Raw genomic sequence first — 25571 nt, forward strand, 5'->3', positions numbered from 1 at the left:
TATTTTTTAAAAAATGTATTTGCAAAACTATTTAAAATCTGCATTATGCAAAGGGTTTTTCTTCATTTTTTTCTGTTTCCTTTTATCTATAACAGAGGAAATTCATTCAGGAAAGAACCATTAAGGTCAAATAAAACATGTCCCCCCCACCCCCCACCCCTTTTCACATGCACACACCCCACGCTCTCGAGCACGCATACAGTCTGAAAATCCACAATACTGCTGCACTAGAGCCCGGGAAAGAAGACAATGCAAAAGAGATCCAAATGCACCACATTCCATTTGACATAAACACGTTCCAGTAGTTGTCACTGTCCGCGTGTGAGAGCTGTGATTGTCGACCCCTGCAGCCCTGAGGTATGATGGAAAATGAAGACGGCTCAACGAGAGGTTTTGTTCCAGAACTAAAACGCGGATGAAACAAGCATCTTTAAGACGGGTACACATATAATCCCCAATACTAAGGCTCTTGGCTTATGCAAATCATTCTGTTATTGTTCCTCAGGCATATCACTCAACTACGGCAGGCAATGAATTAAATGTCATTATGTATTATATTGTTGGGCACGTCTCCAACAATGACAAAGGGGAAGGCTGGAGTTATCTGTGTGGGCATGAAAAGGTGTTGTTATTGTCACTCACACTGTTCCTGGATATTGCCCCACAGACCTCTGCAGTTTCTTGTATCCAATCTGCAGTTTTGTAAATCAGACAAGGGTGACAGCAAAATGCAAACTGGGGGGGTCGGGGGCGGAGGGAACAACAGTAAAGCTAAACAAGACAGATTTTTAACCACATGCATTTGTGACACTGCATGCTTCGCTTGAAAAAAGTTTTAAAAAGCATTCCTATCAACGGCTATGCTCCCAGTGCTGCTGAAAAGTTATTTTCAAGATACGTCAAAAGGCACTGCTCAGCATTTCTGTCCTTTAAATTAAATATTCTACTAACTAGTTATACTTCGCTGTGCAGTCACCAATTTGTTGGATCTGTGCGCACAAGTAAAGTGGCACTGCTAATCTTAGCGAATCTATAGGGCCACTGCCAATCCAGAGTAAGTGTTTCTAATGAGTGGACTTTGTCAAGTTGCCACTATGACTATGAAATACAGCAACCTGCTCCATTAAAACAGGCACAGCTGCAAATGCAGTGGCATCACCCCATGAATCTGCCTGGGCTACAGCCACTACCAGCAGTGTTAGTGTCAGCTCCATAAAGTTCTACTGGTGACACAGCAGAAAGCACGTGTGCGTCAATGGTAAGACTGCCTATGAAGTACTGGCCTATGGAGAATGTCAGCTCTTTGAGTGTCTCTCTTTCCCCAAGAACAGTCAGGAGTCAGACATAAACGTACCCCGACTCCAAAACCCATTTCCGTTAATTCAGAATACACCCTTCAATGTCTGCCACTAAGATAATATAAAGGTCACTTCCCAATAAAGAGGTTTACCACTCCACCTCCAACAAAAATCTTTTTAAAAAGGAGCACTTCTTAGAAATCCAATCACAGTTTTTACCTCAAGGCGTTGAGCTGAGAACTATAAGATGCGATGTGCCAACACTCACCAACTAGACAAACCAGGACAGTGATGCACGGCTAATTGGTCCCTTGAGTGAGCAACCAGAGGGAATGTAGTTTTATACGTCCATGTTCATCCAGCTGAGAAAGCGTTACAATAGAATGTGCTGAATGTTTTCATTGTGCTGGAGCAGAGACTCATTCACCCGTAGGTTTTTTTTTTTGTCTTGATTGAAATACTGCTCAATTTTCATGAAGGTTTGAATTTTGGATCATGAACAACATAGTTTCCAGGGGTTTCCTTCCCAGGGGTTACTGGAATAAACGGCTCGACTGAAAAAGCATAACAACTATATAACAAAAACAAGGTCTTGGGAGTCCACGGGTCCACATTTAGAAATTCTTTTACCCATTGCCCCCAAAAAACAAAGTCTGAAATTACTAATACTGTAATTAAATTCCTAAGCCCCACAGACGCATTTGAAGATAAAATTCTAATTGAACCTTGAGGCAACAAATCAGAGTAAAGTTGGCACGGTAAAAAAAAAATAAAAATAGGCATTTTTCCCCAAGCATACATTTAGAAAAAAAATACTTTCTTCTAAAAAGTCTTTTCTTTTAAAAGGCAGTTTCGATAGTGTTTGAGTGTCATAGCCTCTCAGGGCGACTGACAGTTACTGGAAAGGAAAAACTGGAGAACAATGATCCTTCCTCTCTTCAGGGAAGCAGTGGCACGTCAGGAATACAGCGAGTGTCTGTAGTGTTGCCAGAAAGGGCCACCCTGACCCTTAATACACAAAGCAGCTGGCGTGTTCTAGTGCGTGTCGAAAGTAGTGTTCGTGAAGAGCGCCGAGCTGGTGATCAGTCTCCCAGTGCACAGCAGTCTGATCCACTTCAGGCTGGACTGGTTTGCTTCATTTCCCTGTTCTCCTCTTCTCAGTGGAGCCTTTGCTTATTGCCTGGGACTCCAGACAAAGAGAGACCAGAGAGCTGTGGGAGCGTGCACAGCGTGCATCTCCACCAGGGCATGTCCGTGTGGGTCTGCACCCATGCCTGCCGGTGCAGGAACACGCGCCCCCTCTCTCGTTGGCGAGCGTGTCTGTGCACAAGCCATCGATGGAGCACGGGTGCGCAGGTGGTAGCGCCAGTAGCTTGTTGGGTGCCCTGGTGTGAAGTTTTGGCCTTTATTTGAGATCAGCGCGTGCGAGTATGGCCTGAGATTGTCTGTGGCTGCGTCGGCGTAGGAGTGGAATGCGTCTCCACACAACATGAATTCACACCTCTGCACCCAAGCAAACTAATTTACCAAGAGCGCTTTTCGGGAAGCGCCGAGACTCATCGTGGTCACACCTGTGGTCAGAAGCAGCACTGGCAGACAGGAGTGCATGACTGCGCTCTCTGTATTGAAGCTGTCTGCACGTAGTCAAGGTTATCTTGCTCTAAAGCACCCACCGTGAATTGTACGAGTAAAGAAAGAGGAAAAAAAAGCGTGAACTGCTGCCGGTTTTGAATGCTACGACAGAAATCAAATTTCATTTCTGGGCTGCCAGACTGAGACCCACAACTCAGCTAAGCAATTCAGGCCCCCAGAGTGGTTATACGTGAGAAGTTAACAACACGGTTCTGCATTAAGTAATGGTAATTCTTAGGAAACAGTGATCGTCGGCTCAGATTTACATTCAAACAGTCCCCCTCCCCCTTTCCCTGGCTTCTGCTTTCTCCAGCATTGTGTGTTTCAATGTACCCCAGCAGTCCAGTCGTTCAGAACCCAAAGAAATAAAGAAATGGTTGAAAATCCAAAGCAACACACTACAATGATAAAAAAAGAGAAAGAGCTAAATCCCAGCCTCTCAACGCCCCCCCCCCCCCTCCAGTCTTAGAAAGAAAACCACAAAAGAAATCTACATGCATCAATTCGAAAGGAAATGTTTTCTGTCATGTCACTAAAAATATTCTAGACTGTCTACTCGGAGTGTGACACTCTTAAAAAAACTGTAGCCTCTCTACAGTGCTTAAAACAGCCCATCGTTGTAGTCAAAAACGATATAGAATTTAATATACTTATAATATTCATATAAAAAAACAAAACAATTCCAGTGTTGATCTTTGCTTTAGTGTCCTTAACACAAACACTATTTCTAAAAGTTTATATATATATATCAAATCGCGGTCCTTCTTCAGTAGTATCTTGTTGTGTATCGATGGTGGTTTTTCCCTCTGAGTGAACAGTAGTGTTGCAAAGAATTTCTTTTAAAAATGAAGAAGTATCCAGTTTTCCTGAAGAAGAGTGGGGTGGGAAGAGGACCGGGATTTGCTGTGCCCTTCCAGTCGGGAATGACTCGAAATCCTGCTTCACCACCAATAAGTTCTCACCAGGCAAATGGGGGAAAAAAAAAATCAAATCAGTTTCCAGTTGCCCTTTCTTGTGGTGGAAGGCCAACACAAAATGCAATGCGATGTGATTTTTGTTTTTTAGCAGAAGAAGAAAAAAAAAACATTTTTGTGTTGCAATTGTCCAAGCTAAGAGAAGTGGCAGCACAGACTCAGGTCTCCGTGTGCCGCAAAGGTCCATCATAAATAGCTCCGTAGTAGTGTGAGGCAGACCGCTGCTGCCAGCAGAGAATTTAAAAACATATCTAACCCGGCCCTACAAAATCAGTGAGAAAGTCAGAGATACTTCTGGGGGTCAAAGTTGCTCCCATCCTTGTCTCCTCCGCACTTGGCAGCCTGCGTGGTTCCTCGGTAGTGAAAGGTGAAGCCAGGAGGAGGGACGCCCGGTCCTGAGGGTGTGCAGCAGGGTAAGAAGACAGTGACAGTAGACACTGACAGTAGTGTCAGTGTCGAGACTTGGGGCATCTCCCTCGGGCGGGGGGGGGCACTCTGACGGGGCAAGCAGGCAGGCGTGTCCGTGCGCGGTGCTCTCATCTCATCCGGTTCTGCCGCATGAGGGGCACGATGCAGGAGGGCGGACCGGCCTTGCTCAGGAACGGGTGCTTCAGCAGCTCGCTGGCAGCGGCCCTCTGGGCTGGGTCCCGCACCAGCATGCGGTCCAGGAAGCCTTTGAGAGCCGGGGAGACCTGCAAGCCAAGCGCGAAGAGCCACCGTAAGGCCACCGCGTTTGGTCTTTCTAACGAAGGAAGACGCACAAAAATCACAGACCGACAGGAAGACAAGACGCCAATAACACAACCACAAGCTGACTTCAGCTGAGCTGAGGTGGGGTCTTCTACCACAACCACCGTTAACTACGTGCGGGATATGTAGAGCTGTAAGCAGGAAAGGTGTGGCATGATCTGAAAAGACAGTTGAGCAGCTAACGAGGACAACATAACAAAATACAAACATGGGTGTAACAAAATAAAAGGGTGAAACGCTGGATCCCAGCCCTGTGGTCAAGCAGACCCACCCTCACCAGTTTTCTTTTAAACACACAGAGGGAGTACAAATGCCCTGTAGACTAATATCATCTCAAACCTTTTAAGAGGAGATGGCTACGCCAATTTGTAATGGCTCTGAATTAGAATAGGAGCCTAAACATTTTTTTTCTACAAAGACTCTGTGGAGTCTGGAACAAAGTACTGTCTGGGTAGATGAAACCAATTTTGGGGCTTTGTCTTTAGAAAACCAGTTTGCTGCTTTAAACAGTGTTGGTGGACTAGAGACCAGGATGTCCAAAGCAGCACACCAATGGGGAGACTGTGTTGTGGATGAAATCCTTTGGGTGAGACGTTGCACTGAGTTCCTGACTACTTGGTCATTACAGATTCAAAAGACTAGTGAGCCTTGGGGTTTTCACTCAATTCCACTGTGGGCTTGAGTGAAGACTCTGAAGTCTATTGCTCTTTTGCCCCTAATTAGCTGTGCAGTGGGGCTGCTGTTACAGAGACCATGTGTGGTAGAGTGGATTCCTATGTGTACAGTGCAATGGGGTCCTTTGGGCTAATAATGTTATGGAAATTAGAGGAATTATTAAAAGTTTAATGTGGTTTAAAACACTCCAAGCATGAATGTCAGAGGTCTCCACACAAATGACCATTAGGATACAAAGAGAAAATCAGGGATGGGAAATCTACTTCCATCTCAGAGTAGCCACTTCTTACCCACAATGCTGTGTGCATGCCAACACCAGATGAGTGATGTCCGAGTTTGGAAAAGTTACTCAGCAAAAAATAAGACAGGCATTTGGAAATAAAATAGCACTTCAGGACAGATTTCTGTCTATCAGATTCATTGGGGGCTCTATGCCTCTCTGAACAAGAAGTGGATCAAACAGCAGTGCAAACACGGTCTCTTCTTGCTAGGTTTCCAATGTCGAGGGTGACTTGCCTTGTGGATGTTTTTGAGTTTGGGGGGCATGTTGTCCCGGATCATCTTCATGGCTTTGAGGGGGGGCTCGTTGAAGTAAGGGGGCTCCCCGTCCACCATCTCAATGACCATCACCCCCAAGGACCAGATATCCACCTGCAGGGGAGAAGAGTGAAAGAGAATGAACACTGAATGACTGCTGGCTTGCCACTCAACCTATATGACACCTGCAGTCTACGCATGCTGATGCAGCTACTGACTTGAATTTCTATGTGACAAGTGACCACTATGAAGTATTTAAATATAAAAAGCCAGCACATGGAAGCATGAAAACAAAGTCCATCCAATGGGCAAAACCGTCCAGTTCTGCCAAAATACTGCATGTGCCTGCCTGAGCGCCTGTGTAAGGCCTTGCATGGCACACAAGGTAACATGTCTGTGCCCGCTGTGTTTGTGTCTATTCTATTAGAATATGACTAAGCTTTGTAAGGAACGACATGGGTACAGTAAACTGTTCTTGAGGTTTAGAAATCAGCAGTATGGGTTTATCTGAAGGTTTTTTACTACACATCTCGATATTAATATGTGGTTAAAAAGTGATTTCTGAGGGAAGGAACACTGCCAGTCATGCATGCTCTATAGAACGTGGAAGGGCAGTTTACCTCCTGGCCATAGGGCAGTCTGGAGATCAGCTCGGGGGCCATCCAGTAGGGTGTGCCCACCAGGGACTTGCGCCGCTGGACCTCTTTAGAAACCTGGGCACAGAACCCGAAATCGGACAGCTTCACCTGTGAAAAAGCAGACATACACAGCACTCAGCAACCAGGCTCAGGCAAAGCCTGTGATGACAATTTTAAGGACTCTGTGTCCTGCCTTATGAGAGCACATTAGACTTCTACTGCACAACAACTCACATTTGAGCTGCATATTATAAATGGCAACACCGGATGTTGAACATTTCAAGGTTTTTACTTTATTTGAAATCGACTCTCATGAGACAGACAAAGCTTCGAATATTCAATGTACAACTTTGCTGCATTAGCACTGAAAATGTAAACAGGCGCTGGAAATCCTGGAAAGGAATGAAATGCAGGGGAATGGGAATTTTCCCGATTTATGCGTCTTCAAAAACTCCACCTGCAGATGGAACTACCATCACAAAGAGAAGCTGAAAACTTTTGGAGAGGGAAGACGAGGAAACATCTTCATTTTCTCTTCAATACCGAAACTGCGCTGTATTGAAGCTGAAATAAACTGAACGTGCAAAACAGAGAAACCACTTGAAATAAACAGGATGAGGAAAGTGAAAACCTTGAACCAAGATCAAAGGTAGTTCGGAGGAGATATAATAGAGACTAATATTAGATACGCCTATGTGAAAAGTTTCATAGATAATATAAGTGGGTGACCATGCACTTACAATATCACAGTGACAGGAAATTGTCCCCTTTTACAGTAAGTGCATCAGAGTTTGCTTAGTCAGTTCTTATGTGCTACACAAGAAACCCAGTTGCATTGGTCAGCATAATCCAGGCAATCCTGGTTCTGGAGGTCCAGAGCCTCTATAAGTATTCATTCTAACTCGGCTCTCCATTACCTAATCAGCTCATTAATGGCTTAATGGGACCATCCCAACAACTCTTTCTAGCTCGACACACTGGCCCTCCACGATCAGAGCCGTTTACCCCTGCAGTAAACCATCTCTATGTACAGCCTTGTGAGCTTTTTTTAAACTACAGATGATTTGAGATGTCCTGGATGGTGAGCTCTGTGGGCAACTTCAAACAAGGTCTGGGATGGGGTCCTGGGCCAGTCAGCGTCTTAACCCCCAAAGCAGCAGGACGGGTGTCAGTGACTGCTCGAGGACGGCCCTGCTCGTGCCTCCCAGGCCAGCCGGCCTGCATGAGTGTCCAGTGAACTGGACTGAAAGGAGGCTCCTACCCTGCCGTCGTGGGTCAGGAGGATGGAGTCGCTCTTGATGTCCCTGTGGATGACACCCTGGGCGTGCAGGACAGACAGCGCCTTCAGGACAGACAGGCACACGGTGGCGATCTGCTCCTCGTTCATCCTGAAATGGGAGAACACCTGAAATGAAATCTCACCTCGGAGGGGGGGGTAAAAATCCATTGGGAGCCATGGAATGAAAACTGTACATTAGAAACCTACCCCACATTCATACAGATATATTATTGGAAACAGGCATTCGTGTTTCAGCTCCATTAATGATTTTTCGGTAGCATCAATTTACAGCGCATCCGGAACTAACCTTGGCCCCAAATCTAAAACTAACAGGACATTTAAATATATAAACATACTTTGATCTCTGTGCTGTTAAAACTACTATATGCTGCACTAGGTGTTAATGAAACAAGACTGTCCTGAAGAAAAATAAGCAGAGCGGACCCAGAATACCACCACCTGGTGGCAAGAAGTGGAATTGCTTTGAGGAAACGTCTGCCCTTTCATAGGGGAATTACTGTATAAAAGGATATTTTTTATATGAGAAAAACTGAAATGTTTTAATTTTTAAGACCTGCTTTAAAGAAACCCAGAACATGGTCTGTTTTTCATTTGACTATGATAACGAAGCGGTCATGAAAGATGCTAAGTATCGAAGGAGAGGAAGTGGAGGGGTGAATGGCTGAACAATCTGAGCGAGACAGATTCTCTCCCGATCTCCTCCTTAAATGGACCTACCTGACTCGCCATCACGAGGGGAAAGAAATGCGTTATTTTTTTCGGTAACCGAAGGGAATGAGAAGGTGGATTCACGTCCGAACCTGATGTGAATCCACCCCCCCCTTCAAAACGCAAACATGTTTGATTCACACCTAAATCGCAAAAGACATTTCCGTTTTGAGTGACTCCTGTGGGTAATCTTAGGTGCCCATTCTGGTACAGAACTCTACACCCGTTTTGGAAGCCAGTTCTTGATAATCATGGACCTTGCCAGCGTTTTCACCGGTGACAGTTTGAGGTCGCAGCCACGCAGCGAGCGGAGAGGAACTAGTTCCGAATGCCTTCAGGATTAGCCTGGCTACAGGAAAAGCAGGTTACAGATGACAGGCTTGTTGCTGCAGTTATTTTTGGAGGAGCAGTGAGAACCAGCAACGAAGTTAGATTTGCCTGGTGTCTATTTTTAGCTCTCCAGGAAGACCACAGTATCAATCAGCTGCGCATTTTTAGTCTGTGAATCAACCCGGTCGCTGAAGGCCACTCCTCCAAACTTCCTCAGCTCTCCAGGTCATGGGACGCAGAACCCCTGCTCAACAGCAAGGTCTTTCACTGGCAGGACAGACAGCGCACAGGCTATGTGCATGTCTCTCAGTCCAGGAGAGGCACCGTGAGACTGTGAGCGTCTCGCACCCATTTGCACTTCCTGAATGACCAGCTGAATGACTGTGAGATTCTCCACAACAGCTTCTGCTGCAATGTTGCGCAGCTTATCCTCGGCTTTTAAGAAATAGCCTTAGGAGAAACAATGTTCAGGTTTTGACTTGCTCATGCAGGGCACAGTCTGCACTGCTACTTGTATTGGTTCTCTGCTGAATTTAGATGCGTTCGGGGCTCATTCTATTTTGTGTGCACGAGAGGGGCGCATGACACCATAGCACCGTCTTCAAGGGCTATTTCAAAACCCTGCCGTTGAACCAAGTCCGTGTGTGCGGGTGTCTAAGTCGGTGTTAGGATGGGTCCTAGCGCGTGCGACTCGTGCCCGTTGTGCGCTTGCGTGCGAACGCGGACCTGGTGTGGGTGACGATGTCCGTCAGGGCCCCGCCCTCCAGGAACTCCATGACCACCCACAGCTCGTCCCCCACCAGGTAGCTGTTGTACATCTCCACCACGTTGTCGTGGTGATAGTCCCTCATGATCACCACCTGGAAGAAGAAAGAAGGAAAGAAAGAAGGAAAGAAAGGAGTGAACCAGCGGTTCGCCGCCTGCGGGGCTTCACCATGACCTGCGGAGTGCGTTTGACCGAGGGTGGTCCTCCTACCTCGTTGAAGAGCAGCTCCCGGCGCTGCTGCTTCCGCAGGTCCATCTTCTTCACGGCCACCAGCTTGCCCGTGCTCTTGACGGTGGCGATGCAGACGATGCCGGTGGAGCCCTCCCCGATCTTGATGTAGTGGTCCAGGTAGGTGCGGGGGTCCCCGGGGTCCACGACCATCTGCAGCGCGGCGCGGAACTGCTCGTGGGAGACGCGCTGGGGCTCCCTCTGCGGCGAGCGCGCCTGGGGCGGCCCGGGGGCGGGCGGCTGGGCCGGCGGGTAGCGGGCCGGGGGAGGGGGAGGGTGGGGGTCGGGACCCAGGCCCGGGTGGGAGGAGTGATGGTGGGGGGGGTGGTGGGAGTCTCCTCGCGGCTGCCCCTGCGCCACCTTGCCGCCGACGCCCCCGCCGGACCCCGGTTTGCTGCCCCCGCTGGTGGGGCCGTTGTGCGGAGGAGCCTCGTGCGGGCGGCCGGGCTTCAGCTCCTACAGGCGCGGGCATCAAACACGTTATTTCACACGAGGCGGCTCATACAGTTTCAGCAGCTCTCACACCTGATCTGATCAATCGACTGTTCTCAGTGGATTCACATGCTCCATCCTTGCACTAATCCCTTTGGCCCTGCCCATGGAGCACACCCGTGGAGTGCCTCTGCCTCAATCACTTCTTATTTACTACGTACACCTTCCTCTCTCTCCCCATCTGCCCCCTCCACCTCCCCGTACCTGGCTGCTGGTGCCCCGGCCGGAGTCGCTCTCCGTGCGGGGGTAGGTGTTGAAGGGCCGGCTGGTCTGCTGCACGGTCTTTGCCACCCCATCGGTCACGGGGAGGTTGGGGGTGCGGATGTTGGGGCCCGAGAGAGGCCGCTTGTCCCTGGGGGACTGGGGGCTAGTGTCCCGGCCCGTGTAGCTGGATTTGGGCCTCTTGTCCCCCGTGCCCTCCCTCCGCACCACCTGGTCCTGGTGGTTTCGGGGCTCCCTGTCCCGGTGAGGAGGGGGAGGGGGCGGACCCGTGCGGTCGTAGCTCGGAGGTCGGCTGGGCTCCTGCCCTCGGGGCTGCTGCTGAGGCCGGCCGTCCTCACGGTGGGAGCGGGGGGGCCGCTGGGACTGTCCCCCGTGCTGCCTGTCCCGCCCAGAATCGCCCGTCCCAGGCTGCTCCTGCCTGGGCCGCTCTCTTCGGGACAAAAACAAAACTTTCTTAAAAACAGGACAATGTTTTCACCTACTCCGGGATCCAGAATCGTTTCAAAACTATGTAGCGCGTTTAACGAAGCACTAACTCCATTCCCTTTTGGCAAACATGACTCTCCTGTGCTGGTGGTAGTCATTTACCCAGGAGTGGGATATCCACAAACAAAACATTTCGATTCGCATCTTTAAATCCCACAATTGCTCTTCAAAGTAAACTACATTTATGCTTAAAAATCCATAATACAAATTCTAGAGCAAAAAAATTGTGAATGCCAAAAGAAATAAGTATCTACAGGACTAGCGTTTTACTTGTCCAGTGGTTGCCTATAAATATCCAGGGATTTGCGTGTGTTAGGAAAACAGAGCAGGAAGAAGCACATCCCTGTCTGGTAGCGCGACTCCGAGCCCGGCAGGAAGTGCTGTGTGGCAGTCAGAGGGAGACTGCACGATGTCTGGACATTTTCATGTGACGGGGGCTGTAACAGAGACACTGGGGCAAGTTTCACTGCAGGGCTCGTTTGCTCACTTACTTGGGAGACAGGTGGATCTCAGCTGGCGCGCAGTACTTCTCCCGGTCCTCTCCGTGCCTGTCCGCCGGGGGTCTGGGCCGGGGCTCCCCGTTCTCCTGCCCGCCCCCCGAGGAGGCGGAGTCGCGGCGCGGCTGCGTGGGGGGGCTGCCCCGGCGCAGGGAGTTGGAGCGCGTCACTGACATCATCTCGAACTCGTCCAGGAGCCAGGTGAGCGAGCCGTCCGCTCCGATCTTACTGCCTCGCACAATGGTCTGCAAGGCACCAAGCAGGGAGAGACTGAGCCCACTGCTCACGGATCTCACCGATTCTGTGTGTGATCTCAATGATCTCACCGATTCTGTGTGTGATCTCAATGATCTCACCGATTCTGTGTGTGATCTCAATGATCTCACCAATTCTGTGTGTGATACCAATGATCTCACCAATTCTGTGTGTGATACCAACGATATCAAATAGATCATAAAATACGGACATGAAAAAGTGCTAAAACAGCTTGCCACAGCAGCAGAAGGACATTGTTAAATACATGTTCAGGTGGGTAGCTGCGTCAGCATGCGTAGGCTGCAAAGGAACAAGTAATAGGTTTATTCCATGCTGAAAAAAAGAAGAGAGAGAACACAACGTTTCGGCCGTGGAGCCTTCTTCAGGTGTGTGGACACACCTGAAGAAGGCTCCACGGCCGAAACGTTGTGTTCTCTCTCTTCTTTTTTTCAGCATGGAATAAACCTATTAATTGTTAAATACATGTTTTTTACAGCAGACTGACAAATCCATCATTCAGGAAGACCAGGAAATAAACAGAAGACCTTCTAAGACTTATACTCACTCAAACCTTGATCTAAAAGGAACAAATTTGCCTCTAAAGCAAAACCAAAAATACTTTGGACTGAAAAAATTTAAGGATAATACGAAGGCAGTAGGGTGTGTAACCTGCAATTTTGTTTCCCACTTGACATGTGAAAATGCACAAGGAGGCTTGAAGCACTCCATGCTGGTATCCCCCTACAATTTAGGCCATCTGTATAAAGAAATATCACTCTCCCTGTAATTTGTCTTCCTGGCTTCCACAGTCCGTTCCAGGCATCACTGAAATATATCTGCCTTTCTGAAAGTCAGACCTCTAGATAAAGCCTGTTAAAGGATTTATAAATTAACTGGATTGCTTTTAGAATGAGGTTTCCCAGCACAGCCACTGGGGAGCTTCTAAATGTCTGGGAGGTTCTGGTTGTAACTAGGACATGGGTATAGACAGGCAAGTAGCATTGATTTTTACTGGATGAGACGCTGGACTACATCACAAAGTAAAGATCGACCATCAGAATGGTTAAAAAAAAAGCAAAGGGACACACAACCCTTCTTCAAAGAGCTGCAAGATAAGTTGGTTAAATATATCACCCTCCCTCCATACCAAGCTCTCTCCCGACTGCAGCCTGAAGAAAAGCACATTTTTTTAACGATGGATAAAACCCCAGTGAAACACAGCCTCGCTTCTAAACGTGTTGCATTCGTTAAATGGCAACAGCTTAACCAGACTCACACCCCTGAGTCAACTCAGCTTCTCATCCTACACAACTCCCTTTCCCTGACATGAATCTGAAATACTTCAGTCTCTGCGAGAGGATTATTTAGTTCAGGGTTTTATTAAAAGGCATCATAAGCAATGCACTGGCTAATCACTTTATGAATTACCCTGTCAGGCATCACAGAGTGTTATTACAGTTGTAAGGAGGATTTACAAATTGACTTTGCATCCTTTTGTATCTACATGATAATATTCAACATGTACTGCAGCACTTGTTTCTAATAATGCATTACTATCAACTTAATAAAACAGCAGCATTCAGAAACAATAATGCAACCTACCTTTTCCATTTAACAGGGCTATTTAGACTTTTTCTTCCAGGCCATATATACTTGAAATATTCACAGTAACAGTGCTTCAACACAAGTTATTCTCTTGAATTCAGAGCTTGTTAACCTATGGTCTAAGGATTTTATCAGTAACCAGTTCTATTTGCTGCTGTTAACATATCAAATATATGTCACAGTTTCTGCTCGAATTTGAATATATTCAATTAGACTTATCATACTTGATTTAAATCAAAAAGTTGTATATTTTAATAACCAATTTTCTACCACACTCACATAAAACAGACAGCAATATGCAGTCCTGTTAGAACTACATGGAAAAACCCAAAGATTTTAACAAGGGCAGTCCCATCGGGTGGGCCAGCTTCCTGACAGACTTTCCAATAACACGTATTTGTAAAAAAATTAGATTGGAATATCTTCCCAACGCAATATTTGGATAACGAATGTTGTGAAAAAATAAAAAAAAATCAAATGTAACAATATTGACCCCCAGGTCTGACAGAAGTATCCAATAGCTCAAGTCTCTGCGCCACTTTTCAGCCACTTCGGAGCTTCAGATGACCAGCAGCACTGGCCTGGCCAGGGGCGAGGGTCCCTCACCTTGCGCGGCTCGACGGTGGTGATGACCGAGGCATCGATGAAGGGCTTGGGCCTGCGGGCAGACTCCTCGATCAGGCTCTGCCATTGCCGCGGCAGGCCCACAAACCTCTGCTCCTGCTCGTCGAAGTCCGTGTGCACGCGGTGCTCGAAGTTGGAGGGCGCCGAGATCTGGATGCGCTGCTTCTTCTTCTTGCTGAACATGGCTGCGGGCGGGCATGAGACCTGCAAGCACACAAGCAGACGCACTGAGGCACCGCTCCTCCGGCTCTCGCGGCACAGGGCCCTGCACAAGACGGGCCACATACAGCTTGGCAGGGCACGATTTCAGCTTTACTGCTGCACTGGAAAACCCCCACCCGCCTTCCTAAAAGTGAATGGCCTAAGTCATCTCGCGCCAGTAAAGCACAAACCCAAGGAAGTAACTGCAAAGCAAAGGGAAGAACAGAAGGCACGTCTTTACACAAAGGTCTGTGGGGGTCGGAAACAATCAGTTGGCTTTCTTCAAGAAACCAGACAGAAGCTTACTGGAAACCAAACAAGCTTGATGGGGCAAATACCCCCCTCCTATTTGGAAACCTTGTTGCATTCTTAAGAATGAGACGGCAAAGAGCACAGCAGAAGATGGGTTTTTTTTTACAAAGTCAAACAATGTTTTGGGATTTTAGTTGGGTTTTATGTGGAAAGAGGAAATAAAAGATACAATTTTGCGCACCACTGATCATTTGAAATACTGTAGCTTTACGTGTGGCTCATGGTATAGCGGTCTAGGCTGAGGACTCCAAACCCGAAGATTTTGAGCTCATTTCCAATATCAGCATACTGCTTGCTGCACTCTCGACCAACGTTCTTTACCCAGAATTCGTCCAGTGTCCCAAACAATATCATACGCTCAGATTTGGAAACGACCACTGACACCGGCTCCGGAGAGTCACAGGTGGCACTCTGAGAAACACCAAGCAAATTAAAACGTCTTTGTCAGAGAACAGGCAGACCCAGAACCTTAAGGCAGCAAGAAAAAGGTTAATTCTAATGAACATTAGCAGCTGATGTTTCTGGGTGCCGGAAATGGTGGTCATGACAAAACGAAAGGCTGGTTCAAAAGACCTTGACCGCAGTAGTCATAGGACTGCACTTTAACTTTGCTGAATTCATATTTAAGAATATCACCCCCCCCCCCACCCACCCCAACTTCCTCAGATCGAAAATTGATCGATCACACCAGTCGCCCTCCCTGCATCAGAAGAGCTTGGATTCTTCAGTCAATGTACTGGAAAATTGCAATCATTGATTTAGATCTGAGTAACTGCGGCACCTGAAGAAAAACAATTTTTTTTTGGATAAAAGTTCTTTTGAAAATAAATACAGGGGTTGTATTACATACAGGCACTTAAATATATGGTTGATTCGTTTGATTTGACTGTCACAATACGCACAGGTGGAAACATGTACTTTTCTCCTGTTTCTCCACTTCTATCCACGAACACTGTGTTGTTACATAACAGACTTTAGTGCAAATGCAGCAGAAGGCAAAACTGGAAAAAGCAAGTGGAGTCGAACAGTAGTAATTTAGGCATTTTAATTCTCTCTTCATAGTGCGATTAATCCAAACCACATCCACGTCACGACATGTCTTTTTTGGGAAGCAAAAGCACACCAGAAGACTGCCATTTCTATAGCCCAAACATAGGAGACTAAATAAAAACAGATTCAAACAAACAAAAAAAAAGTTTCCAGCGATGGTCTTGAATTTGCAAAGCTTTTTTTTTTTGCTATACTTTCTGCAGACATGCAAATCGGATTATTGTGGCTGAGAAATCAGTATTACGGTGAGAAAAAGAAACTACAAAAGGACCTAATCTATGTTTGCTCTGAAATCTGTTCCCTAAGGCCAGCTCAAGGAGGAGTGGGAGGGAATCATTATTTGATAAATGACTCATTAACCCCGTTCGTTGGGATAGCCTGACAAATCCCTTCCTCTTGTGTAACAGTTTGGTCCATTTCAGTATTTATCACCTGTGAGCTTTCAGCACCGCGCATAGAGACCGCACCACTCAAGCAGAAAAGGAGAGCGAAGAGGAGGCCGCTTGGCTGGGCTTGCTTGTTTCACTGCTAGTAGCTAAATGGTGCAGAAGATCCCATCTGTCGGTTTCACGAAGGATCCCACGAGAAGGGGGTCAGTTCTGCAGTTTCACAACCTCTACGTAAAGAAGAGCCTCCTGCTTTCTGCTTTCTGTTCAGCACAGTCGCCCTATCAGAATTCATATTTCAACTCCCAGCTGGAGGGTTGCAGGTTCATATCCTAGATGGGACACAGCAGGTTTATCCTTGAGCAAGGTACTTCTTTCTTAACTGTTCCAGTAGACGGCCTGCTGTATAAGTGAGCCTGCAGGTCGTCACAGTAAATAAATAAGAGTTGGTTCTAAGATGACATTTCTGGGTTAAAAAGTTTGTGTCAAAATGGATCGTTATTTAATACACAGTGTAACAGAGCAGCACTTTTGAATCATTAAGAAAAAGCTTTTTTGGAAATAATCTTTTTGCCAGTAAGTCTGTCCAATTGGCCGGCAAGAGGCAATAAGCAGCAATTTCCAGCCCTAATGACTTCCTGTTTCTCAACCAGGCCTGAAGCGCTCTCAGAAGTGCCTGACACTGACAGCTCAACAGCTTCCCCCCGTCAGTCACTGACATCCTGGTGTGGGGAGGGCATGGGCACGGTGCAGACAGGCTCCCTGTGTGCCGAGTACACCAGTGAAAACTACCCCGGATAAACCAAAAAAAAGACCGGTACATCAAATGATTTTGCTCCATGTCTGTGCAGGCTGACATACATTAATAGAAGACAGTAAGTACAAGCCCGACAAAGTCTGCTCCAGGTGCCAGCTTGTATACGTTCCAGGAGCCCGGAATGCCACTGTGAACCTGCGGGAAGGATTGCATAAGGGGAGCCCTGTTTCCTTTCTTCGGAGAACTCGATCTTCTCCAGAGAAAGAGCACTCTGGATCCCAGGCTGCTGGAGGGACAAGAACTATCTGTATTCAGTAAATCCACGATAATCCAAAAGATGGAGAAAAAAAGAAGGAAATGTATTTACCAGCAAACAAATAATCTTCCTTAATAGTAACCCACATTGTGGTATGTTTTTGCTGAACACCACATTGTATTTCAGGATATTACAGAAACTTCAGCCAGCTGGAAACTGTACTGAAGGATATCAGCAAACACTGGCTGGATAGGATAAATGTAATCCTACTATTAAATCAGTGTTTCATTTTAGCACCATGGATTTTACTAATGTTAGAGGTTTAGAAACAACAGCCTTTCTGCTTCCAAAGCACTTTCAGAATGGAAGCAGTTAATGTTGATTTTCCTTTTTTTTTGCCATGCGGGTATCAGGCAGGACACTCCCTTAACCCAAACACAGCCCTCAGATACACACTGCCGACTGTGCCCTTGTGAATTCCTCACCACAGATATCACCAAAGTCAGTTCAAAGATGTGGAAAACCGGCCGATTCTGATTTGGAGGGGATTAACCTTATTTTTCATGATCAAAAGAACAACTCAAGGCCTGAATCTTGTACTGCACCCTGAGACTCTTAATCTCAAGGCCGTGGGTTCGAGCGCCATGTTGGGTGCTGCCCGTCTCCTTATTAACAAAATTTCCTGTTGATCCTTGACAGTGGTGGCTCTGTGGCTAAGGATCTGCGCCTGTGGCTGGAAGTTTGCCAGTTCAAATCCCGCGGCCAGCAGAGGAATCTTACTCCATTAGGCCCCTGAGCGAGGCCCTTTATCCCAGCTGCTCCAGGGGCGTCGTATAACTGGCTGACCCTGCGCTGTGACCCCCAGCTTCTCTCTCCCCATCTGTGTCTGTGTGTCTCATGGAGACCAAGCTGGGGTCTGCGAAAAGACAAATTCTTAATGCAAGAAACTGTATATGGATAATAAAGTGATCTCTTTATCTCTCTTGCAAATTCCTTTTTATGAGGTCAAGCTCTGTAAGGAACCCCAATTTCAGCACAAAATTATAAAGATGAACATGATCAATTGGAGCCTTTGTCGGGTGTGAAGAAGCTCCACAGCCAAAACGTGGCAGGAATAAACAATTACTTGTTCCTTTGCAGCCTATGCATGCTGACACAGCTCCCTACTTGAACTACTACATGTTCCATTAATAATAAGATCTACTGCACCACCAGTACATTGCAGCACTGTTGGTTTGACCTGCCTATAGAATTAGCCAAGGGGGTGATGTAACATCTTGGCTAATTCTATAGGCAGATGTAACGGGCGGAGCAGTGGCACTGTGTCTCATGGAGAGCAAGCTGGGGTATGTGAAAAGACAAATTCCTAATGCAAGAAATTGTATAGGGCCAATAAGGCGATCTTATCTTATCATCTGAGACCCATAAAGTCACAGTCCCAACCTTCACCCCCCACAGCACAGCCTCAGTGGAGAAGTGAAGAATTCACAGCAAGCTGCTTTGATGACATTCTGCTAACTAATGGCTGTCAGAAACAAATAACCTAAATCTTGGATCAACACCAGAATTCAAAACACGCCTCAGGTGTTACTCTCAGGATCAAGGGCTGCGAAAGGTGATTGAATAAAAGATGCTCTTCACCTCAAGTGCTGTATTTCTTTCGGGCTTTCAGGCAGAACATTAATTCTCATTATGATCCAGGCATTTCCATCGGAACGACTGGGCTGGTGACGATTTGGGTGGAACAAAAGTCCGTTTCAGAATGAAGCCGTGACGACTGGCCCTGGGGCTCAACCCCCGTGGCGTTTTAAAACGGCTCAAGACAAGCACGGCTCTGGACAAAATCAAAAATCATCTGGTACTTCGAATGAACGCAAAGGAGCAGCTCGTCCTCAGGATCCTCACCGGGAATGACAATGAGAAAAGCTCTGCCGTTTCCCTCCTCCGCCACACAAAATCCCCGCGCAGAGCCGGAGCCAGGATGGGGGCAGTGTGTGCGCTACCAAACTCCGCGCCACGTCACTGGCAATCGTGAGACTGTGGCCTCTGAGGCCCGGTCCGCAGGCTCACCAGAACTGAGCCGTGACACATCAGCACGTCGCGGTCAGAGATGACAAACGAAACACTGAAAACCACTCATGGGGATGAAAAGGGAAAATGCTGACTTCACAAAATCAGAGCCACCGATTAATTTTACTCCTCTTGAAAGGAAATGTGGGCATAACTACAGACAAGTTGTGGTTTGGGTGTTTTAAAAGAAAGACATCGCCCGTTCCTGGGCTTCAGTCCCTTAAGGACGCAAACTCTTCGATGCTTTTTGTTCCACTTCCTTGAACCAATTTCATTAAAACACAGGCAAACACACACAATGCTTGCTCAGTCTTTCTAATCTTACTGGCACTCTAATGTAAAAGCAAACACGATCTGGGTCACTGAGGGAGCAACGCTTCCTGACAACAGCAGACCCTACAAAGTCACTTCTAATACTGCGGGAAAAAAAACACGCAGGATCCGTCCTGGCAGGAATCTGTTCCCTGTCATCGTGTAGTACATGCTGAAGAAATAACACAGTGGGTGAACAATACTCTCAACTGGAACGTGCTGAATTTTCTGCATCGTTTCAGCCAATCCGAAACTCCTCCGACAATGTAACTGTGACAAATGACTGGGCTTTTCAGCGGACGTGTTTCTGCCCAACACAAACAGAAAAGGATGCGCCTGAAACTGTGGTCTACCGATCAGTTACGTCCGTTTTAGGATGAGAAATTAAAACCTGGATCCATGTGCTGGGACCTGGGCAGTGCATGACATCAGACGCCGGAACCCTGGACCCAAGAGGGCAAACCCAGGAAACTTCAACTACCGCACTCAGATAACCATGACGACAGGCTCAGGGAAGCAGGGAACAGATTCTGGACTGTCCGGGAGTTATTCTAATTATTGCTCCATGAACCCACTGCCTGGAGGGTAGACAACCATAGGACCTGGGGGAGCCCAGAGGATTGTTTCCACCACTGGGAACTTTTGCTTTCCTCTTCTCCGTGTCCACACTATCAGCCATTTCTGCACAATACCGTCAACTGCCGTACACTTTAAAAAGGTTTTGTTGCAAACAGCGCTATAGCAAATAAAAGCCTGCTGGATATGTGGTCAGGTGTTCATAAGTAACGGAGTATTCCACCTGTAGAAAACAGGCTGCCTCCTTCACGATGGATCTTTTCTCACGCAGATCAAATAGGCTCCCAAAATACAGGCGTTCCATCAGATTCCATCTGACAATCACTTTCTTTAAGAGCGGTTCTTCAAGCCCTTGGAAAGCCTAGGAAAAAAATTATCCCCAAAACATCAAATTAAAGTATTTGAAGTTGCTGCTTTCAAGCTGCCCACAGCTCAACAGCCTCACAATCATCAGCCATCAGTTTAAAGAGGACGGCAAACACCAAAAGGCAAGAGTTTAACAGAAACTTTGAGGGAATGAACAATAAAAAGAACGGATGGATGAAATGATGCAACTGGTGCCCCTGTAGCTCTCTCCAGGCAAAGATGCCCACCAAACACCACAGGAACGATTTAGCAGTGTTCAGGTGTGCAAGGTACCTGCGGAGCATCAGGCAGAGAAGGACACCTGTGCGCTCACAGGTGTGAGCAGGTGCACAGCCCTCTGGGTCTCCAGGCTGACAGCTCGGCGGTCGGGGCAGGTTCTCTGCAGGCCTGGGGCCAGAAGAAGATTACAGTCATTTGTCACGAGGGCTGGGAGCTACAGGTGAGAGTGTATGGCAGGTGCCTGATTACAGCTTTTCACTAACAAAAACACTCAGCTGCCTGCTGCCTGTCAGCTGGCTGATCATCACACAGCCACATCCCCTTGTTTGAGATCTTCATTCCAACACAGTCCTGCCATATTGAAATGACAGCATCCTTCAAACAGAGATATATCCCCCAACACCAAGCACAACAGGGAGGTGCAAACATCCTCACCAGGAAGGATGGAATTCTGAACTCTGATGCAGATATCAGGCCTGTCAGGCCACGGGTCTTGATACTCTTGGTGTAAAAGCAATTTGGGAAAAGTGAAAAACTCAGGGGTTTTTTTGTTTTGTTTTGTGCGTATGGAAGGAGTGATTATTGTTTTAAAAAAGCTAAGCTCAGCAAATCTAAAATCATTCTGGAATGTGTCTGTGTTCAATCTAATTGAAAGTAGCTGAAACGATCAGCCTCTACTACAAGCATCAAACAAAAGGCTCTTCCTGTACTTCCCCCTCAAATCAGAAGAGGGCACGCTCTAATGTGCTGGTCTTTAATTGCATGGCATGGTAAAAAGCTTTTAACATCTGCTTTCTGAATAGCTTCTTTATCCTCTCACAAGTAGTCGTCAAGTGTAACTCCTTCCCAGTGACACCATTCTCTTCTTTTTTTAATAAAAAAAGCATTCTTACCTCGGAGGATGGACTACGGAATACTCTAAATAAAATGAATGACACCACACACACTGTGCCCGACCGCGGAATGACTGATATTTCCTTGTTTTGTGAGACACGTCATTAGCATACTATTATGCACTGCTGAACAGTAAGAAAGCCATTACTGTATCGACCGCGTTGCCAGGGAAGGAAGAGGACACACGAGCCGGCCGCAGAGCTCTGGGGGGGAAAGCAGGAGGCACAAAACTCCCTGCGCTCCCGGTTACAAAGAAAGCAACCGCCCCGTCAGCGCGCGGCGATGACCCGCGCCAGCACGGGGCAGGAGCTGGGAGAGCGGAAAGAGGGCTAGCGGGTACAGGGCATGGTTACCCAGCCGGCAAACTAGGAACTGGCAATCCCGCTGCTTGGAAGTGTCTTCCCAACTCAAGTTTAAAGACCTTCCTCCACAGAGCCAAAGAAGTAAACCGTTCTGGATCAGAGTGAAAGGCCACAGCCATCTTGCTGTTAACCTCCCAGGAGAGCTCAACAGAACTGGAACTGGACCAGTTCCTCAGGGGCTGAAAGCCAGCGTTCAGAGGTCCTCATAGTGCCGTCCCCGAATGCGATCCCAGAGGCTTTGAGAGAACACACTATATCCTGTAGCTGGAGAAAAAAGCGGTCACAGAAGAGAGACTTGTAACCCAATAAATTCTCTACTTTACACAAAAAACTTTAACCTGCGATGTTTACTTCTTCATCTGGCCGACCTCAACCAAACAAGATTTGAAAGCAGTTTAAGAATTCTGCCACTCTAAACTGGTCGCGTTATTGTTTCAGTTGTTCTCCCAAGTCCAGTGCTGCAGCAGTGCAACACGCAGGGGGCAGAACCATCACACAGAGCGCCAGCCAGCGGATCGCATCCGTGGCAGCAGACGTGTTATGATGCAGTGACTGCAACAGCAGCTGGACATGCTAAAATCAAGTCGGGCAGAAGACAGCAGCCTGGCCTGGGAAAGCTGAAGAGGTGTTATTTCTGGGTGAGCCGTGCTTCAGATAATCAAGGCATTGCACACACACAGAGATTACCAGGCGCCCATGTTACTGTTAAATGCCATGGAAGCATTTTAAACTATTTGCCTTAATGGAAAACAGCTGTGCTACCTGTAGCTTTTTTATGAATTTCCTTGCTGCTGAAATCTAATATATTCTCCCCTCCGTCTTGCAAGCCCATCAGTTTACTACACATACACTTTCCAGCTAACTAAAAACCACCAGCCCACTTGCTCCGCCATTAGAAATGAAAGACCAGGAACCATCAGCTTGACAGCAGGGAGAAGGCCGAGGCCCGGGTCAGCAGCTGTTATGGGTGAATTCACAGTGTTTAACAAAGACCCAGCGGAGCAGGTGAGAACAGGGTCCGAGGGCTGCTCTCCTGAAACTGTACTGACTGGAAGTATCAGGAAACACTTGGGGACCGAGCCTGAGGAGAAGGGATAAACCTTAATTGGATTAATTTGTAGAAGATTGTTTAAAACCTGGGTTTGACAAAAAACCCGCTGGATTCTGTGACCCCCAGAAATCTAGTTTAGGAACAGCTTAGCATCCCCGAGACTGTCTTTTTCTGGCCGTGCTCTAATTTACAGATCTGCCTGAGCCTAATGAAGCACAAGCAAGGTTTAGCGCTTAAGTACACACAATCAATGCTTTCTGGCCAGCAAAGTGCAGCACAGACAGAGACCAAAGCAACTGTCCCTGAGAGGTTAGAGCCCTCAGCTCCAATCCACTCACGGATAACATTACAGCTGGGAACCTGCTAAAACGGCCCTGCCGACAGCCACTGGGTAAGCCTGTTACTGGGTCATCACCAGACTGGAGCTGGGACATAAAGTCCCCACATTCGCAAGAAATGTCGAGAAAAGTGAAGAAAAAATAAAAACGAGAAAGCAGAATGTTAAGACGATTGACTTTACCTGTGGAGTAAAATGTAACGTTGAGTGAAACCGTACGCCCACCTCCACCCTTAACCTGGAAGCACCGCGGAGCAGGAGCGCACGATAAAAGACGCTTGAAAATCCGAAAGCTTGTCACCCGTCTCGCCGTCACAGGCGGAGCGTGTGAGGCGACGATCCGATCCAACACTGCACACCCGAGAAACCCACTGCGCGTTACACTTCATAAAAAGCCAACTACCATCAGGAGGCGTTAAAGCTACTCGGCGTGTTACATCTAGACAGCAACCGCCTGACCCAGCTCCGAGTGAAACACTGAACACCCACCCACCCATCGGGGGGGCTGACAACTCACGGCTTCCAGAAGGACCGTCCGCCCAGCGTGTTGTTTACTGTCCGGCGAGGGCTCGAACGGCTCCCGCAGCTGGCAGCGCGCTCCTGCGCTGGTGACGGGGAAATTACAGCTCTCCGAAAAACCACAGTCACAAACACCAGCTCAGGGAAGAAGCAGAGCCGCCCCCCCAAAAAAAAAAAATAAAACAGGGAGTAGGCTGCTGGCTCTCATAAAAGACGAGAAAAAAAAAGCCATCCAGATGGTAAAGTTTCTGACTGCGAACTTAAGAGGGTGGCGAAAAGCGATCGGGAAAGGTAGGGATCACGTACACAGAGCACAGCGCCCGCTCATCTGGGGACAGCCAGCCGGAGAAGCAGCTCCTCTCCTGCTTGCGCTCCAGGTACAGCAACAGCTGATCCAAGAGTAACTCCAGCGCGGAGCGGAGCTCAGAGACGCTGCACGGCCATCGCGCCGAGCGAGCGGGCGGGCGGGCCGGCAGGAATCCCCGACACGGTCTCGCCGACGCGTACTGCCGCCACCTCAGTGCTCACGATCCACTCGATCTCCTTTCGGGATCCCCCGAAACACCCACACCATCCCCGAGCCTCGTGCATCCAACAGAAACCAAAATATAGTCCAGAAAGTAGGAAGTCATTTATCCCAGCGACCCGGTGTATTGCCCCCGCCACCACCCTCTGTTATCAATCGGTAATATCAAAATCGCATTTAAAAAAAAAAAAGCGATCACAACTCCCCCAGTCTGTTTTCTCCCGGAGGAGGGGAAAACGTGCGCAAGCCTGGAGAATGGGAAACAGACCTCGCGCATTCCTGCAGTTTCACCCATACGGCCCAGTATCGTGACGTCACCGGGAAACCGGGCACGGGGCGCGGAAGCCACGCCCCCTCCGGCGACTCCCCGGCTCCCCAGTTAAAGCTACAAGCCCCAGTCACAGCACCGCGGGGCGGAATCTGAAGCTGTGAAGTTATTTTTTTTCCCAGGAGATGAGGTAACACGTTATTGTTTCCCAGGACCATGATGTGTTGCGACTTGATCCTAGGTGTACTCAACGCCTCTCACATTTTTTTTAACCTACTGTAAAGCGTGGGTGACAGTTCCTGTTTATAATTAAACAACACACTGAAGCACAACGCCTTAAGCAGCGATTCGAAAAATACACAAGGTACATCGTACGGGAGGTTCGTTTTCCGGCACTTTTAAAAAGAAGATACCCCCAATTTTCGCCGCGTGTGGAGTTTAATTTGAAGGGGATTTGGAGAAGGAGAGTGTGCAAGCTTCAGGGATTGCCAGTCCGGGTGCCCTGGGGCTGTGATTGAACAAACCCAGCTGTGACATACCGAGCCGCTTCGCTAACCGACTGCCCTGCTCCTGTGTCCAGCACTGCAGCTGGACACGCCTCAGGGCCACAGTGGACACTCCCTCTCCCGGGCACTGGATTCAAACAGCAGGTTACTTCACTCCGTCATCTTCTAACTACCGTGCCTGTGCTGTTGCACTGCTTTTGTGATAATGTCACAGTTTGCACAGTGAAAGTAAGCCGATCTCTCAGCTAAAAACTGCTCCTAAACAAAGGGATAAAAATGTAGCACTTGCCAATATTCTGAAAGTCTTCACTGCTCTCCCATCACCTGGACAAACATTCACGTTCTTACACTGTCTGTCTACGTTTCTCATTCTCCAAATGTAGTTTTAATAAGGGGTTGAATTTTTTTTTTAAAAAAAGAAAAGATCAGAGCTGACAGTGGAAGCCCACTGACCAGGACTCTGAGAGTTTCTGGCCATCAATACACAGGCCAGCACATCCAAGAGGCCTGGCTTTGCTGATGTGTGTCTCAGATAAGCATGCTTCTCAGTTACACAGGTTCCCTTGAGCACAGGGAACCTCAAGCT

At 47.7% G+C, this 25571-nt stretch overlaps 1 protein-coding gene across 2 annotated transcripts in view; it reads right to left on the reverse strand.

Annotated features, from left to right (window-relative positions):
- Positions 1 to 25571, reverse strand: part of pak4 (p21 protein (Cdc42/Rac)-activated kinase 4) — a 40499-nt gene continuing 14928 nt past the window's right edge. Inside the window, exons 1-10 of one of the 2 annotated variants that reach the window (XM_088910967.1) lie at positions 23684 to 24506; positions 14000 to 14221; positions 11528 to 11778; positions 10533 to 10980; positions 9819 to 10292; positions 9569 to 9702; positions 7766 to 7892; positions 6487 to 6612; positions 5846 to 5980; positions 1 to 4596 (exon numbers count right to left, since the gene is read on the reverse strand). In XM_088910967.1, coding sequence (XP_088767093.1) covers positions 4441 to 4596; positions 5846 to 5980; positions 6487 to 6612; positions 7766 to 7892; positions 9569 to 9702; positions 9819 to 10292; positions 10533 to 10980; positions 11528 to 11778; positions 14000 to 14200 — 2052 coding nt within the window. In that variant the 5' untranslated portion in view covers positions 14201 to 14221; positions 23684 to 24506 and the 3' untranslated portion in view covers positions 1 to 4440. Of the gene's footprint in view, positions 4597 to 5845; positions 5981 to 6486; positions 6613 to 7765; positions 7893 to 9568; positions 9703 to 9818; positions 10293 to 10532; positions 10981 to 11527; positions 11779 to 13999; positions 14222 to 23683; positions 24507 to 25571 lie in introns of those variants that run through there. The other variant, XM_088910965.1, reaches the window with a different exon arrangement.

This window comes from Atractosteus spatula, chromosome 3, assembly GCF_055471065.1.
Source record: "Atractosteus spatula isolate fAtrSpa1 chromosome 3, fAtrSpa1.hap1, whole genome shotgun sequence".
Classification (NCBI taxonomy): domain Eukaryota; kingdom Metazoa; phylum Chordata; class Actinopteri; order Semionotiformes; family Lepisosteidae; genus Atractosteus; species Atractosteus spatula.